We start from the raw sequence: 15,255 nt of genomic DNA, 5'->3' as shown, positions 1-15,255 counted from the left end.
ACTGAACCTCACCAAAGATTTGGTTTGAAATCTTGCCTTTGTGAATACATATTTCAAATGTAAGAATCTAATAAAATGGGAGTGTGCATCTGAATTTGCCTCTGATGCATACACACCACAGAGGAAATAGTCATGTATATAAGAGTGTTCAGCTGAAGGCTGCATCCTTTGGGAACTGATGTAATTCAGCAGTCTTCTCACCTCTGGGAAGCAAAGAAATAAGAAATAGTAAGCTAACAGTTACAGTAAAACTAATCAAACCAAAAGAAATCAATACAAAAAAAAGGGCCTCCAAAAGGTATTCTTACCAGAAAACCATTTTATAAATTCAGGAATCTTGCATTCATGGGAAGAATCTTGTAACTAAAAGGTTGGACTAGCATGTGGTCAGTAATAACGTGATGGGGCTGGGTGCACTGAAAAGCTCTGACAGGCAGGCTTAGGACATAGCCCTCAGACATGCCTGCTGGAAACAGTGTTGAATACTGCCACTGTCCCTCAACTGTGACAAACAGAGGTAGAGCTAGAAAGAGAGAGATACAGAGAGAGAAAGAAATATTTGTTTTGAAACAGCTTTAAGATGAATCAGAAAAAAAATCTGATTTAGCATAAGAGCCTGTTGGCAAGTCAGTCGTTATTTGTAAAGATTTGACCAGGAAGCCTATAGAGAAATTCACACGCAATTTAATATTTACTGGAGGAAAAAGCATTACAATTTTCTTTTCAGTTTCTTTGCCACTTTCTTTACCTGTTGGATCCTATTTTGGATCGCAGGTATGAGAAAGCAGACTGATGCTGCAGCAGGAGCTCCTGAGGTTTTAAAACCCAGGGACCATTCTGACATTGAGGGTTCCTGCGGAGACACACTGTCTTCCCCTTTCATTTGCAGTCTGGTTAATGAGCCTGTAAATTGAATTAGCTCGGTCTAAGTGCTCTAAATCCAAGCTGAAATGAAAAGAAAACAATATTAGAATCGTGTATGGAGGCTATACTTTTTCTGGTGCCTTTGGTTTCCTGAGGAATGCACTAAGACTGAAATAATTATAATAATAATAACAACAAAAGAATATGTGACTGAAGACATATGATTCATTACAATGTACAAGCCAACCTATTAAAAAGTGTTCACATATCAGAGTGCTGGGTGCTCAGCTGGTGAGTCTGTTTCCTGGTTCTGAAGAGATTAAGGGCAGCTAAAGGAGAAGGCATTGTATTTTTCTTTTTTCCCCATTGCTATGGTATGTGCATATGTTTTTGGACAATGTTTGGCATCTCTTTTTTTAAATAGCAAATGAGTAGCCCAGGGAAGTCACCGCAAATTAGAGTAGTGAATAACTGGATTTATGATAGCACAGTGCACTGAAGTGTGGGGAACAAGCTAGAGAGCACTGCATCATTTGTTCCCAATGATTTTGAAGCAATCAGTGCTCAAAGAAGAAAGCATAATCTGTCCTCCCAAGCTTTTCCTTCCTCTATAGATAAAAAGGTACCCGTTTTTCTGTTAGCAAACAGAAAAGGAAGGCCTCTCTCCTCTGTTGGTGGTGCCTCTCTAGCCCCCTCTGCACCTGCCTGGGGCTGCTGTGTGCCAGCCTTACCCAGAGACCGGCTCTGGCAGTGCCTGACGTCCCTGCACCAACGGGTGAATCACCAGTCCAGGCTCCTCCATTTGCACTGACTAAGCTCTAAATTTCTGTTGGTATAAGGCGGCGATTTCATCCAGCATCAGCGTGGTTTCATCAGTCAGTCCAGACAAGCATTTGCTGACATTATTTCCCTGCTCATAGCAAGGGTTTGTCTGAATCAGACTGAGTAAGGTGATTCCCAGCTCGGTGGCTGAGATCCACAGAGCCTAAATGACTTTATGATTCATCCCTCTCGCAATTAGCTCAGCCATTAAGCAGACCAATACCCTAATCCTCTGCCTTCCACCTGGTCTTTCTCTGTTCACCTCTAGACTTGGTTACGGGTTACTGTCATCTGGAAAAGTCAAACTGGCCTCAACTCTTCTGTGTCCACAGATGGCTCTTCTGCCTCCAGGTCTCATAAAGATTTACCTTTGGGAAATCATGGCTATTAAACTCTCCTCAGGAGCACGCAAGAGAAAGCGGATATGTTTCTGTTATCCTGAAGGCTGTATGAAATGCTATCCTTTCCTTTCCATCTAGGATTTAATACATTTCTATATACATAAATATTTCCTTCACCAAAACTGATATCCACCCTATCTTAAATTAAAAATAGCACAGCAACCCAGGCATTGGATGCCTTTTCTTATCAGCTAGTGGTTGTACGGGAAATCACAGTGTATGCAGATCATCTTCCTTATACAGGAGTCAGTCTGCTGTTACATACATGAACAGCAGTTGGAAAAAACTCAACTTCACAAGATTTTGGGGTCTTTCTTTTCTCAGCAATGACCTGAAGACATGGAGAACAAACAACATATAAGGATTTATCAAGTTTTGAATGAAAGAAACCCACAGAAAGAATACTAGCGGTAACATTAGCTAGTAGTAATGGAACTAAATGAAAGTCCTTTATCTTATTTTAATCACTCTTATTCCCATGTGTGAAGTGAGAGCTAAGCTGCATTATTATATGTTAGTATCTCTAGAGTATCTGCTGTCTATAATCACAATAACAATGTGGTTTTCTAAGGAAAAAAAAATAATAGGAAGAAAACTGAATATGATTTTCTCCTGTGAAAGCCAGAGATGCAAAAAAAAATTCTAAATCACTAGTAGTCATATTTTTGGCTCAAAAATATATGTCAAAAATACTACATAGTGGAAAGCTTGAGAGAGGCATGCAAGATCTGTGCTTCAAGTCAGATATCGGGTTGTGGTAGACATTTGCATGCTCAGCAGCAGAATTCCTATACAGTCTACAAGCAGTAACTTGTATGTACTCCCACAGAAGCATAAATCTGACCAAAAAAGGGTCGCTTACATGTTGTTAGCATTGATTCCCTCAGAGTTAAAGTCCCAAAATAAAATCCAGGTTGGATCTGAAAAACGCTTTCATAATCTAAGAATAAAATTTTAAAAAACATAAGCCTACTCACAGTATTTATAAATCCTTTTCATTTCTTTATAAGAGTCTCAGTGTAACTCCAGTAAAACTATATAATTAAATCTTTCTTGTCTCCAAGGAACATTTAAGAGATGTGTTTAAATAAGGTCTCTCACTAATGAAGTGTTGACAGCTCAGCAGTAGGACTCAGCAGCTGTTTAGCAGAACGTAGCAATGTGAGGGGAAGACCACTTCATCCAGCTACAAGCACAGGGAAAATATAACAATGCAGAATGCAATGATCTAGTTGGAATTTGTCCAAAATATTGAAAGCAACATGTAGGCCTAACGTGCATATGTTATAAAAAGGCCTGTAAGGATTTTGTATCTGGTATACATATCAATATATGTATTTACGAGTCAAAAGATGACAGCAGTTTGATAGAGTTTGTTTTACATTTTATTTAGCTGATATTACCCAGAGATGCTATCCGTGAACACGGATAGCCTGGAAAGCGTACTTGGGGTACTTTACTTAACAAATAGTAATGAATCACATGAGGAAGAGCAGTACTAAATTGAATTTCACTAGAGTATTAGTTCTTTCCACCCATTTTATTGCAGTGTAACTGAATGCCAGATCCTTCTAATCCCTATACTTGTGTTATTTTCATTTTTCAACAGCAGGCCCAACACAGAAATATGGCCTGTGTCTCTAGTGGGAGCTAAGAGAAATAGATGTATGAGGAATCTCGGGACAGGGTTCAGGTCTCTGCTGCTGCTGAGGCTGTTTCATGTGGAGCCCTCAGAATGGAAATGACTCTCTGAAGCTTTCATGTTGATTTTTTCATCTTTCTTCATAATGAAGAGGGACTGTATGCAATCCCTGAAAATTAGCCTTGAAAACTATTATGAGTCTGAGCATCATTTTTCTTTCCAAGCAAAGAATAAATCTCTTAAAAGTTCCTGGATTTGAAAAAGGGTTCCTTTGTCATTGAAACAATGATAAATGCAGTATGGATATAGGAGAGAATATTCTTCCAAGTCAATCAGTGCTTCCTGTAGCAGGTTCTTCTTCCAAATCTTAGCTGATTTGGTAGTATTTGGAATGTCACATTTTATGGAGAAGGACTGTCAGATTTTAGGCCAGATTTCAAACAAAGGTGTTATAAACCACACCAAAAAAGATGGAAGCACATTTTCACATTTAGAAAGCCGAAGCAGAACTTACAAGAAATGTGTACAAATGTTTTGCTCTACCATTAATGTCTTCTAATCTCTAGTGGTTTTTTTTGCAACAGCCTTACCTATAGTTTCCAGTATTAACGACAGTAAAACCAATCTGAGCTGGGCTCAAGCATTGTGGAATCATCAGACAGAAAACAACTTTTTTGTTACGTGTTTTTATGGTTGCTCCACAGCCTAGCAACCCTTTACTTGACAGTGACCCTCAGATGTGTTCTATGCTAGATTCTGGCGTCCAGACCTCCTTCCCTGGGACTCGCTTGTCGTGCTCATTTGGGAGGCAGCTTGGAGGAGAGGTGCACACTCTGTTCTTAATCCTACACCAAGTAGGACATGTCTGGACTGCATACGTGACCCTGCAAACTAGGAGGTTCACAATTTACCATGGTGCTACGTGGGCAGACAGAACTTAATGTCCAGCTTAATATCTAGCCAGTACATTATACAAGGTAACAGTCTGGCTGAGCAATTGCCTCTTACGACATGCTTTTTTGTTCTCTGTTGAATTGGAGATGTTTTTTTCCTGATGCATCATATCTAGAAAACAATTTTTTTTCATAACACAGTTGTTCTTTCCTCTACAAATTGCTGCTATAATGGAAATATTTTTCTCTCACTATTTTTACCTTTTCAACTAGAACACAGGAGAAAATATAGCAAAGATCTTAATGAAGATCAGCATATAAATTCAGTCCTATTCTAGACTAAAATTTGTGGCCACCAAAGATTTTCGTGGCCAACTACAGGCTAATGCTTCTGGAGAGACAGCTAACAGTTACACACATCCTATGATGACCACCTACATGACTAGAAAAAATGGAGCTACAAACAATGAATTTTGAGACTGGCTGTGTAAGACAGGAAATAAATGATTATGCCTGTTATCAGCCATATGACATGGATCAAAGTTTCCAGCCACTGTGCTCACTACCGTAGTCAGTAGGCTAGAAGTATTTGACAGGCTTTCCTGAAGAAGGAAAACTGCTCTGTGCCTCATGTAACTCAGTTATTTAACACATTTAAGAGCTGACCTTTTACTTTGTTCAGAGTAAATAAACAAAATAAGTTTTCAGCAGAAGCTGAACCACCTCATAAAGACAGAAGCTCTTCATGAGCCATTGCTTCTGCGTTTAGCTCAGTAGCCTGGTTCCTATAGAAATCTACCATGGAAAAAGCCAAAATGAAAGAACGATGCTGAAATGGCTGTGAATTTCAAGTTAAAGATAGTTGTTGACTACCTTTCCAGATACACTGTAGAGCATTTCTCCCTGAAGAGTTTGGAAATGGAGGCTTTCTGCTACCCCCAGCAAAAAGGGTGGCAGGAAGATCCCATATGTCCTCTTACCTCCTTGTGCACTTGCGTGCATGGCCTAGATACATGTGTTCATTTCCTCATTCATTTAACTCCATTATATAAATTGAAGAAAGAACATACCCAACTCACTAATGTAAACAGAAATATAGACAGAGAAACCCTGCCATTCTGTCTAACAATTGTTTAACAGAAGTTAAATGAAATCTGTAAATAAAATGAAATGGCAGTGGAAAGCACTTGTCATATGAATAATTAGACATTATAATAGCAACAGCATGCTCGGTCTGTTCTCATCCGTAGTATTTCTGTTTAGCAGCTGCTATGCCTGACAAACAACTGCCAGATGCAAGAGTTCCCTGATGGGTACTGGAACGTGCTCTGTGTGTCCTCCTGAACTTTACTACAGTTAAAATGTTATTCTGGACCTGCAGGAAAGTAGACAGATGTTTTGCCAGCTTAGCAAATGGGACTATTCCTTCTCTGAGCAAGAGGGAAATGCACTAAATCTGTCTCAGCTAGAAACATGTTTAGCATTCACTGTTCAAATCATCTACTTTTGTAATCTCTAGAGCATAGAGCATGCTATTCACAAACTTCACTTACTTGTAACAGAGTAAACAAACTCAACTTTCCACATGTGCTTTTACAAACCAAAATACCTGCTTCCCAACAACAGATGGGAAATCTAGGGCTCTTGAATATCTGGGTCCTGATAATTGCACTGCTAACTGTGCATTAATAATTAGAGATTACAGGAGTATGCTTCCGATTACTACCAGTGTAATAATGTTAGAGGCGGTTGCCAGCAGACTTTGTAGAGTGAAGAAAAATTAGTATCACAAGACACGTCACAGTGAATTCATGCCGTCTGCCTAATGATGAATGACACCAGTGTGAATGGTATCAAATCATCCTACAGATTTGCTATATATACTTAGTAACCTGCAAATACATAAGGCAAAATGGCCCCACTTACACTATGCATCAAAATAGGGAGTATAACGCTTTGTCATAGCGTAAACTGCTCTATTAAAATTACCACATGTTCAGAAATAAAGAAGGCATTTCTTGATTTCAACCTAATTTATTTCTCTTTTGGACATCTTTTTTCTTCCGAAAGTCTAATTTTCATGATTCAGGTTTCATTTCTCTGTTATTTTAATACTACCAGTTCTAACAGTTCTTTATACCTTTTATTCTCCAATCAATGGGAATGTCATGAGGCCCATTTTTACAGTAGTTTCAAATAGCACACTCTACATTTCTTCAGCAAAATGCAAACAATCTTTGCTGCTTAATACACATGGCTAGATACTCTTTCAAGCATTTTGCTACAGTTTAATGTTATTGATTTGTGGTCCTTTCCTGAGGTGAAGCTGGTAGTGCTCCAAACTTACAGAAATGGAGTGCCTAGGACAGATTCTCTACTTGTATAAGCTGCTGAAATGGAAGAATATATATGTGTATATGTATGATGAACTCTGACAGCTAGATCTCACCTACATATTAAAGAAATTGTGTCGGGTTATAAATAAGACTAGAGTTTCCTTCTATTATCTTCTGCTCTTTTTTTTTCCTTCCTGAAACAGTTACAAAGGTCTCACTTGGCATGATGTGATTGCTACTATAACGTAGTTCAAAGCTTTAATCTTAAAAGTATTAAAGAGTTTGGCTCACCTGACCTAATTTCAGTCATTTAAAAGGTAAATATTCAGACTAAGCTTGTTAGTTAGACTTTCTCTACTTTCTCTGTCATGGAAGAAAGATGTGATGAATTGCCCTCTGCAGGCACCTTCTTGTACGGAGTGTGGAAGATTCTCAGATGTCTCTCTCAGAACAGAAGTTTGTCTTTCAGGCTGCACTGTACAGCATCTGTCCCCTGGGCTTCATCCAGTACTGTTATCTTGACTCTGTGTCAAGAAGAAGCATCAGAAGTCAATAACTAGCAGAAGCAGCATCTTTGTTCCTTTCAACTTAGTGATAAATTTCAACATGATAAAATGTGAGGATTTTACTGGAAACCATATTATTTAGCACAACATCAAGGTAATGGGTTGGTCCAGTTCCTTGTGAGATGAGACAGAGTCAAAGAAGAGGCAATGGATGTAATATCTTCTTTCCAGGTGGTTTTTTTACAGAGTGCTTCTCTATTCAGGAGAGATCTCTGTAGTGACAACTTTTTTCTCTGTGTGCTTTGATTTTATGCTTGCTGGACCCCCTGGCCTCGAGTTAATCAATGGCAGAACATTAGGACCAAACTAAGCAGAAACAAAAACTAACAATAGCCAAATGATTTGGGAAGAGTCATAATTATGGGTAACAAATATCTCATTACTGCAAACCCCTGCCACATTAGTTTTTAATGGATACTGTGCATTAAATGAAACAAACCTTTGAATGAAAAGAAGTTTGTCTAGAGAAGTTAGAAAATGATAAACACAAATATAACAGCTGGCAAGGTGCAGCATCAAACTGATTAAGTGGAGTTAGTGTCGCCATTTACTACAAATTTTATTCTACAGAAGGGACAGAGATGCCTAGTCAAGTTCCATCTTTTCTGCCTTTGTTGAGAACATGCACCCAGCAGATGGTACAAATATGTGCATTTCAGGTCTTTGAACTCTCAAATGTCTTATGTCATGAATGCAACCAGTTTAGAGTCTGTAATCTGTTTCCTGCTGGCTATGTGCATTTACCCCAAAAATCACGTTTTTTCAGAGAAGGTGCACAGCTGGAGCATCAAGATGAAATCTTATACGTGTAAGTGCCTCTGTCAAGGGGCACTCTCCACTTTGCTTAACTATTTTTCTGCAGAGAAAACTGTGCATACAGGTTCACATTTGTCATAACCAGACACAAAAAAATTTCCCTGTGAATAATGGAATTGCCATGAAACGAGGCGATGAACGAATTTCCTCCTAAGAGAGATCAAGATGCTAACAGTATTTGGAGTGTTTTTAAAATGTGGTACTGATTAATTCTGCATTTATTCAATGCTACAATAACATTTTAAGTCACTCAGCATCAAATCCTTTGCGCTACAGACAATACAAGCTTTCCCATTGCCTGCAATAGGAGTAAAATGGTTTCTGTGTTAAAGAATATATAGCATCAATTGGAGGAGATAAAAATATTATAAAAGTGTTGTGCAAAATATTTCTGTTATAGAAGCTAAGATTTCTTAATATGTGGCAATTCATTGCAAAGCACTTGGGTTTTATTATTCAATTAAAAAAAAGAATATGAACAAAGATCATTGTTGCAGGTTTCTAAGAGGAGATCACTCAGATAATCATGGAAACACTATGATGAAACTTTGGGGTAGGCAAAAGGCTATGTGATTTCTCCAGGTATCTTGCAGCCCTGATTAGATAATTCCATAAAAGATATGTTGAAATATTCATTCAGCTACAGAATGTTCTTATTTCTAAGTCAGTCTTTAGTAATAATGAACTGTATTTGTTGTCAAAGATCCTGTGAGCAAGTGGTTGTATTACAATCAGTGTGATTCACCACCCCCTACAAATGCATTTCACAAGGTGTCTTACAGCTGTATTCAATGTTAGTACGGACTTTGATACAAGCTGTTTTTCTTCTCTGAAAGGTGAGTAGCAATGCACTTTAACACTTGTAACATTATTTTTACCTAATTTTTTTTGGTGTGAATAATAATAGTTGATAATACAGTGAATCATCTCATTTTAGGAAGTGTGGCAACCACTAGTGCTGTGAATTGCCACTAATCATTTGTGTTTCCCTTTTGTAGATGGAAAATAAGTAGTTTTAGAGTTTATTCATAAGAATTGTGATTTTACTTGGGCCGAAGACCAGTATTTTTGTGCCTCTCGTTCAAAAGAAAGTCACAACAATCACCACCTAATTGCTGAAAGATTTGAGTCCGCATTTCCAAAATCTTGGCCAGAAAGCCTCCTCAGATGCTTGAAGCTCTGCAGCTGCTTGTGACCGCAACCCATTCTGGGTTGGCTGAGCATCTAGGGACTCATTTCATGCCTACACCTGTTGGGGGGGTCAGAGGCTTCAGGAAGCAATTCGGTATTCATGAGTCTAGAGAGAAAACGAAGCTGTAGAGAGTGTATAGGGAATGTTTGCCAGGAAAGTGAGAAGGGGATAAAGTACTCGCTGCTCTAAGGAACGCTTTGCATTTTACTTTAAATTGAGAAAATACAGAAATAGCACTGTAAGTGGGAATCATCACACGAACTCAGAACCAGCCTGGGGGTCTAAGGTGCTACTACATGATATTGAGTAGACGTAGCCAGAAACCTCAAGTGTAGGTTTGTTATTTTTACACCTAGAGCCGTGTGCCTAACCCTGCACCAGCCTCTACTTGTGATGTGCTGGGATAGGGGAATTTGCTTCCCCTGCTGTTGAATCCACCTTACCCTGCTTTTCTTTGTTTGATCCTTGTTGCCCCAATTAATTAGCTTTCTCCTGTTCTTTTGTTCAGATTCCCTTGGCCCAGTCCCTCGAATAGTTGATAAAACAGAACAAAGGCTGTGGTTACTGTGTGGTACTAGCTGTGGCTTGGATTTATTTAATAACACTGTGTTACTCTGTGCAACAAATTGTGACTAATTGCTTCTCCATTGCTCTGCCAGTCTGTGAAAAGGCCAGCATCACAAAACACCAAGTCAGAGCCCCCTGCTGAATCTCTGTAAGCTTATATAAAAAGGAAACTTTGGTGAATGAGGTCTGACTGGTAGGGGAAGGAAGGGTTTTGATGAAAGAAGTGTATCCATCATTGACTCCAGTGCTGAAGTTCACGGTTTTCACCTGAGGTGTAATGTACATAAACAGTTTTGGTTCTGCATATCTTGTAAAGAACTCCTCCTTTTTGCCTTTCTCAGCAAACAAAAACTGCATTCATATAAACTTGGGTAATTTATGTTATTGTGTTTATCATGTGTGGGTTTGAATTTTTATTTTACTCAATGACTATAATTTCTCCCTTTCTTGCTTTCTTCCTTAGTGCCAAAAAGTACACAGCGGCTTTTTAATATTTAATTGATGAGATCGTTTTACGGGTTTTAGTTTAAAGGTAACCATAGCACAAACGCATCCATTATTAACTGCAGAAAGGCAGTGTAGCTTCTTGGGAACCCTCTTTAGTTTAATATGAGAAGCCCTGTCAACAGAAAACAGCCCTGATATTGTTGTCAAGTGTGACAAACTGGCAAATGCAATGGGCACCACACTGGAACAATGCAAACTGCTTATATCAATGGAAGAGGCGACGTTTAAAAGTGAGATGAAGGCAGACAGCGAGAGGCTGTCGAGGAAGGTTCGATTCCGCGTTGCGTCCTCGCACAGCGGGAGGGTGCTGAAGGAGGTGTACGCCGACGGGGAGGCTGCCGACTCTCTGGACTCTGAATATGCCAGTAGCTCGGAGACGGACCAAACCAGCCGGCTGAGCGAAGTAGATGGGCAGCAGAATGGACACGTAGGGTCCGAGTGCGACGAAAACGAAAACGAGCAGGATGACTTGCTCATTTTAGTTCGGGCCACTAAAGAGAGGGGGTTTGGTACAAAGCGAGTCAACATCCTCAGCAAAAACGGCACAGTCAGGGGAGTCAAGCATAAAGTCAGCGCTGGTCAAGCCCTCTTTGACAATTTGGCAAAAGTATTTCAGGTAGGTGATGTGGTCCTGCCGGTTGTAAGCCCTGTGTCTGACCCTGTTAACTCCCCACATTATTCTTTCCCTTTGTCCAAACCTCTCGCATTTATGATTTCTCAAACTCTAGATTCGTTTCTGCCTCATTCCCATTGCTGTCTGCTTGCTGTTCTTGCTTACTCTTTCTGGTATACACCAGCTCCGCACTCCAAATTGACTGTGAAATTTTTCTTTCAAAATTGACCTAAAGTTTGCTGACTAGAAATATGTATGTTGTGCTTCCCATGTATGGACCAGGAAAGAAACGTAACAGAGGAATTGACTGGGGCTTTATTGGAGATCTGTACAGATCCATTGTACAGGGATGTGTCGTGTTTCCACTCCTATTGTATTAGTTCTAATGAGTTTAAGATATTATCTACTGTCCCCTACATGTAAATACGTATACTTGCAAATTCCATTGTGTTTAATTTGCAAAGTAAATCAAATTAGATGCAGGATGGCAGCAATGACCATTTTCCTATATGAAAATTTCAGAGGAATGAAATCTTAGTCAGAGGTCTCTTTTATCAATGTCTGTTTTCCATTTATTTTGTAGAAGGAGCAGAATATCTGTATTTGAAACAGTGTATGCCACACTGACACCTTAGGCAGAGAAATACAGGCCTCAAAAATCAAGACAAAAGTTCTAAAAAATTTAGCTCATATATATAATTTATCTATGTACCCTATTCAAGTCTTATAATCATTACTATTCAAACAAAGCAAAACAGGTATGCAACCAAACTCTTTCTAAAGGTTGTTATAATCCAGAATTAGGATGGTCACTTAAATTAACCTGTAATTGGCTTCAATGCATTGTTTTAAAAGCATTTATGCAGTTTTAAAGCATGGGGAGTTTGTTATTAGTAATGACTTGTGTATTGAAATGAAATCTAAAAGTTCTTTCTTACTTTGAAGCTAAGTCATTTCATAATACATTTAGAAGTGGCTATAGATTATCATTCTCTTGCTTCTGAATATAAATTTATCCTCTATGTTGTACCTAAATTATAACAGTCTTTTTGTCAATATTGATGTTCCTGTAGAAGATGAATATTTCAAAGATGAATTAGCTGTTCATTTTTGTTCTTTACATCACATGGCACTCAAATAGCTTGCTTTCTTTCAAGCCACTCACTGAAGAGTTTGTCCTTGAGTTCCCTACTCTGATAAAATTTGTAACAAACTCACTTTTTCGAAGTAGATATGAGTTAGGAAGTGTTAACTGGGGCATGTCTGGATTCTTCTCCAACCTTGATTCCAAATACTGTTCCATGTTTCACTACATGGAGTACACCATTTCACCTCACTAGCCTCATTCCCTTCTAAAAGCTTCCTTCCACTGCATCAGTGACACCAAGCTAAGAATTTTGAATCATCTAAATAAATGGACTCATCTGAAGACATATGTACCTTAATTAGTGGCCCTGTCATCTTGCTGTTTCTGTCTCCAGTTTTAGGCTGGAAGTTCTTCAGGATAGGTTCATGGACTGAAAGCAATGTACTTTGCTTGCAGTGAAGTTTCTTTTACTCCTAGCAGAGTTACGGCTAGGGCCAGCACTATTTCCATGCCGGAAGAAAGGAAGACTTGAGAGGAGACGTATCTATCTGATAACTTCACAAAATGATATGTAGCCAAGTCTACCACAGAAGTCCATAATTAAAACCTGTAACATAATGAATGGTTTAAAAGGTGATAAGGATCTTGTATGGACAATATTTTACAGCAGAATAAAGTGGAAAAATTGAATTATCAAGTGAAAACAAACTAAATGGTTTTTTGTACAGCACATAATTAAATCTAAGAACTCTCTGCTACAGGCATTGTAAAGGCCGAAAGAATAGGCAGGTTTTGAAAGAAGATGAGGAAAATACATGGAAAACCGAGCAGCTTCTGCTTAGGCAGGTCTAGATGACTGATTTCCAGAAATAACTGTATATTCTTACCTTAAGCATCTACTGGGTCAAAGACATACATTCAATAATACAGAAGACATGATGGTTTGAGGTTTCTACACAAACAAGTTGCTGTTTCCCCAGAGATAAAGTTTGAAGTCTAGTGAAGAAGAATGATTGTTTGCATAGCTTTTATGTCATACTGTGAGCCAATTTTCTATGCCACATGGTGAACACAGAGGAGAGCAAAGCACAAAGGTTGGCTTTGAGACTGATTCGGAACTGCTTGATCCCAATGTGAAATATGTTTGAAATCCGTCCAATTACAAATGAAGTAATGACCATTAGTATGAGATTAAAGGATGATTTCTAGTTTTCTGTAAGTATGTTCCAAACAATTAATTGTGCAGTAATACCACTTAGAGAACAACAAGAGTTCTTAATTCAAAGGTACGATAAGATAGAAATATGTCTCTATTAGAAGATATAACTCGAAATGTCTTGATCTGGGCATTTTTGTAAGTTCCCCCCTTGATTATGTGAGGTCATCTGCAGTTACGTTTTGCTTTTCTTAGATAAGCAACAGCAGATGTATAACAACAGTTAAGATGTATACAAAGTCCCTTATCCCTGAGGAGAGCCCATCTCTGCCCCTTTGATGATTCAGCAGTAGATGACCTCATTGTACATTTCTCAAAGCCAGTGTCAAAGCAGGTATTTGTAATCACAGAGTATGCACATAAACTCTTGACAGTCCTAAATCCTGAGCACTGATAAATTCTTGAGTGCAAACACTTCTTATTTGATATTTAATGTATCACTTATTAACTAAAATGCGTATGCAAGAAGCCAAATACTGAGTATGTTTGAGTGTCCTGTGACCCTGAAACTAGGTTTTTTTTGAGATTTTCTGCAGTTTCAGCATTCTGATTCTTCAGACTATATCTGCAAACTCCTCTACTATGCTATTACCAAAATCCCCAGATGCTCCCTGTGATAGAGGAGAGATCCTTTAAAACAAATCGTTTTGCTCAAATATTCTAGGGATAAGCAGGGATTAATTAACTGGGCTTTGTTAAGTTGTGCAGTCAGGACCTTTGATGTTTTCTGTTCAAATACTTGTGCTAAAAGCAGTCCTATGTATTTTAATATTCCATGGAATATTTGGGTTTTTGAATATTTTTTCCACATTTTCTAACTACAGCCTTTCTACAGAATTGGTTCAGACTGTTTCTTCCCACAACAGACTCATCTGAAAAAAAATCACATCTTCCGGAGTTTTTGGGAATTTGAAAAGAGTGATGTAATACAGGAAGTATTTCTAGATGAAAAGGTGCTTTTGGTTCTTCTTGTTGTATGATACAAGCCTGGCCTGAGAATATATATCTACTGCCAAGTAGATGTGCATCCCCTGCTACGTCTTCCCACATCTGTGCACCGAGCACTTCCATCACCAGCACAACCAGTGACTTCCCATTTCCACCGCTCCTTGAGAAGAAAAACTAGGTCCCCTGCATTAGTCTGTCCGACGATTGTCTGTGTCCCCAGACGTGAGCTGCTGCAGTGCTGTGACAGTAAAAGGTCTCCCATCAGGTTGGCCCTGCCCGGCTGGTGAAGCTGCTGCGAGCCCGGTGGGAGCAGCCGTGTGCAGCTGGGGCTGGCACGGCCGCGGGGACGGGCTGGGACAGAGCAGGACATGCAGGGGTTATCTCAGCTTCATGACAGAACATTTTGGGGGCAGAAAGGCGCAGAAGAGACCAGCCCTGTTGACGCTTCAGGGGAGCACGGTTTCCATGGCAACCCCTCCAGCCTTTCTCTCCCAGGGGTGGATGCCACAAGGAGAGCGTTGACATAGCAACCACATCCTGGGGGGGGTGAGAGGGCGTTGCTCTGGCAACAGCTCACCAACCCCCTTGGCGGGGAAGGTGGGAGTCGGTGGTCATGGGTGGAGGGCAGGGGTGGTCACACGTGTCCACCCGGCCTCCACGTGCACCTAACCTGGGACCGGAGGGGTGGCCTTCTTTGGGGCTGGCAATACAGCGGTCAAACAGTCAGGAACGTTTTATTTGTGAGAAACGTACACTACTGAAAAGCCTGAATAACAGAAAGGATC

General features: G+C 39.5%; 1 protein-coding gene across 1 annotated transcript in view; it reads left to right on the top strand.

The window, feature by feature from the left end:
* The first annotated feature begins 10,841 nt into the window (after positions 1-10,841).
* GRXCR1 (glutaredoxin, cysteine rich 1) overlaps positions 10,842-15,255 on the top strand; it is a 45,428-nt gene continuing 41,014 nt past the window's right edge. Inside the window, exons 1-2 of the mRNA XM_009332458.1 lie at positions 10,842-11,222; positions 13,854-13,856. Coding sequence (XP_009330733.1) covers positions 10,842-11,222; positions 13,854-13,856 — 384 coding nt within the window. The remainder of the gene's footprint in view (positions 11,223-13,853; positions 13,857-15,255) is intronic.

Source organism: Pygoscelis adeliae, unplaced genomic scaffold (assembly GCF_000699105.1).
Source record: "Pygoscelis adeliae isolate BGI_AS28 unplaced genomic scaffold, ASM69910v1 Scaffold59, whole genome shotgun sequence".
Lineage (NCBI taxonomy): Eukaryota > Metazoa > Chordata > Aves > Sphenisciformes > Spheniscidae > Pygoscelis > Pygoscelis adeliae.
Note: the sequence above shows the minus strand (reverse complement) of the source record. Positions and strands in the feature narration are given on the sequence as shown.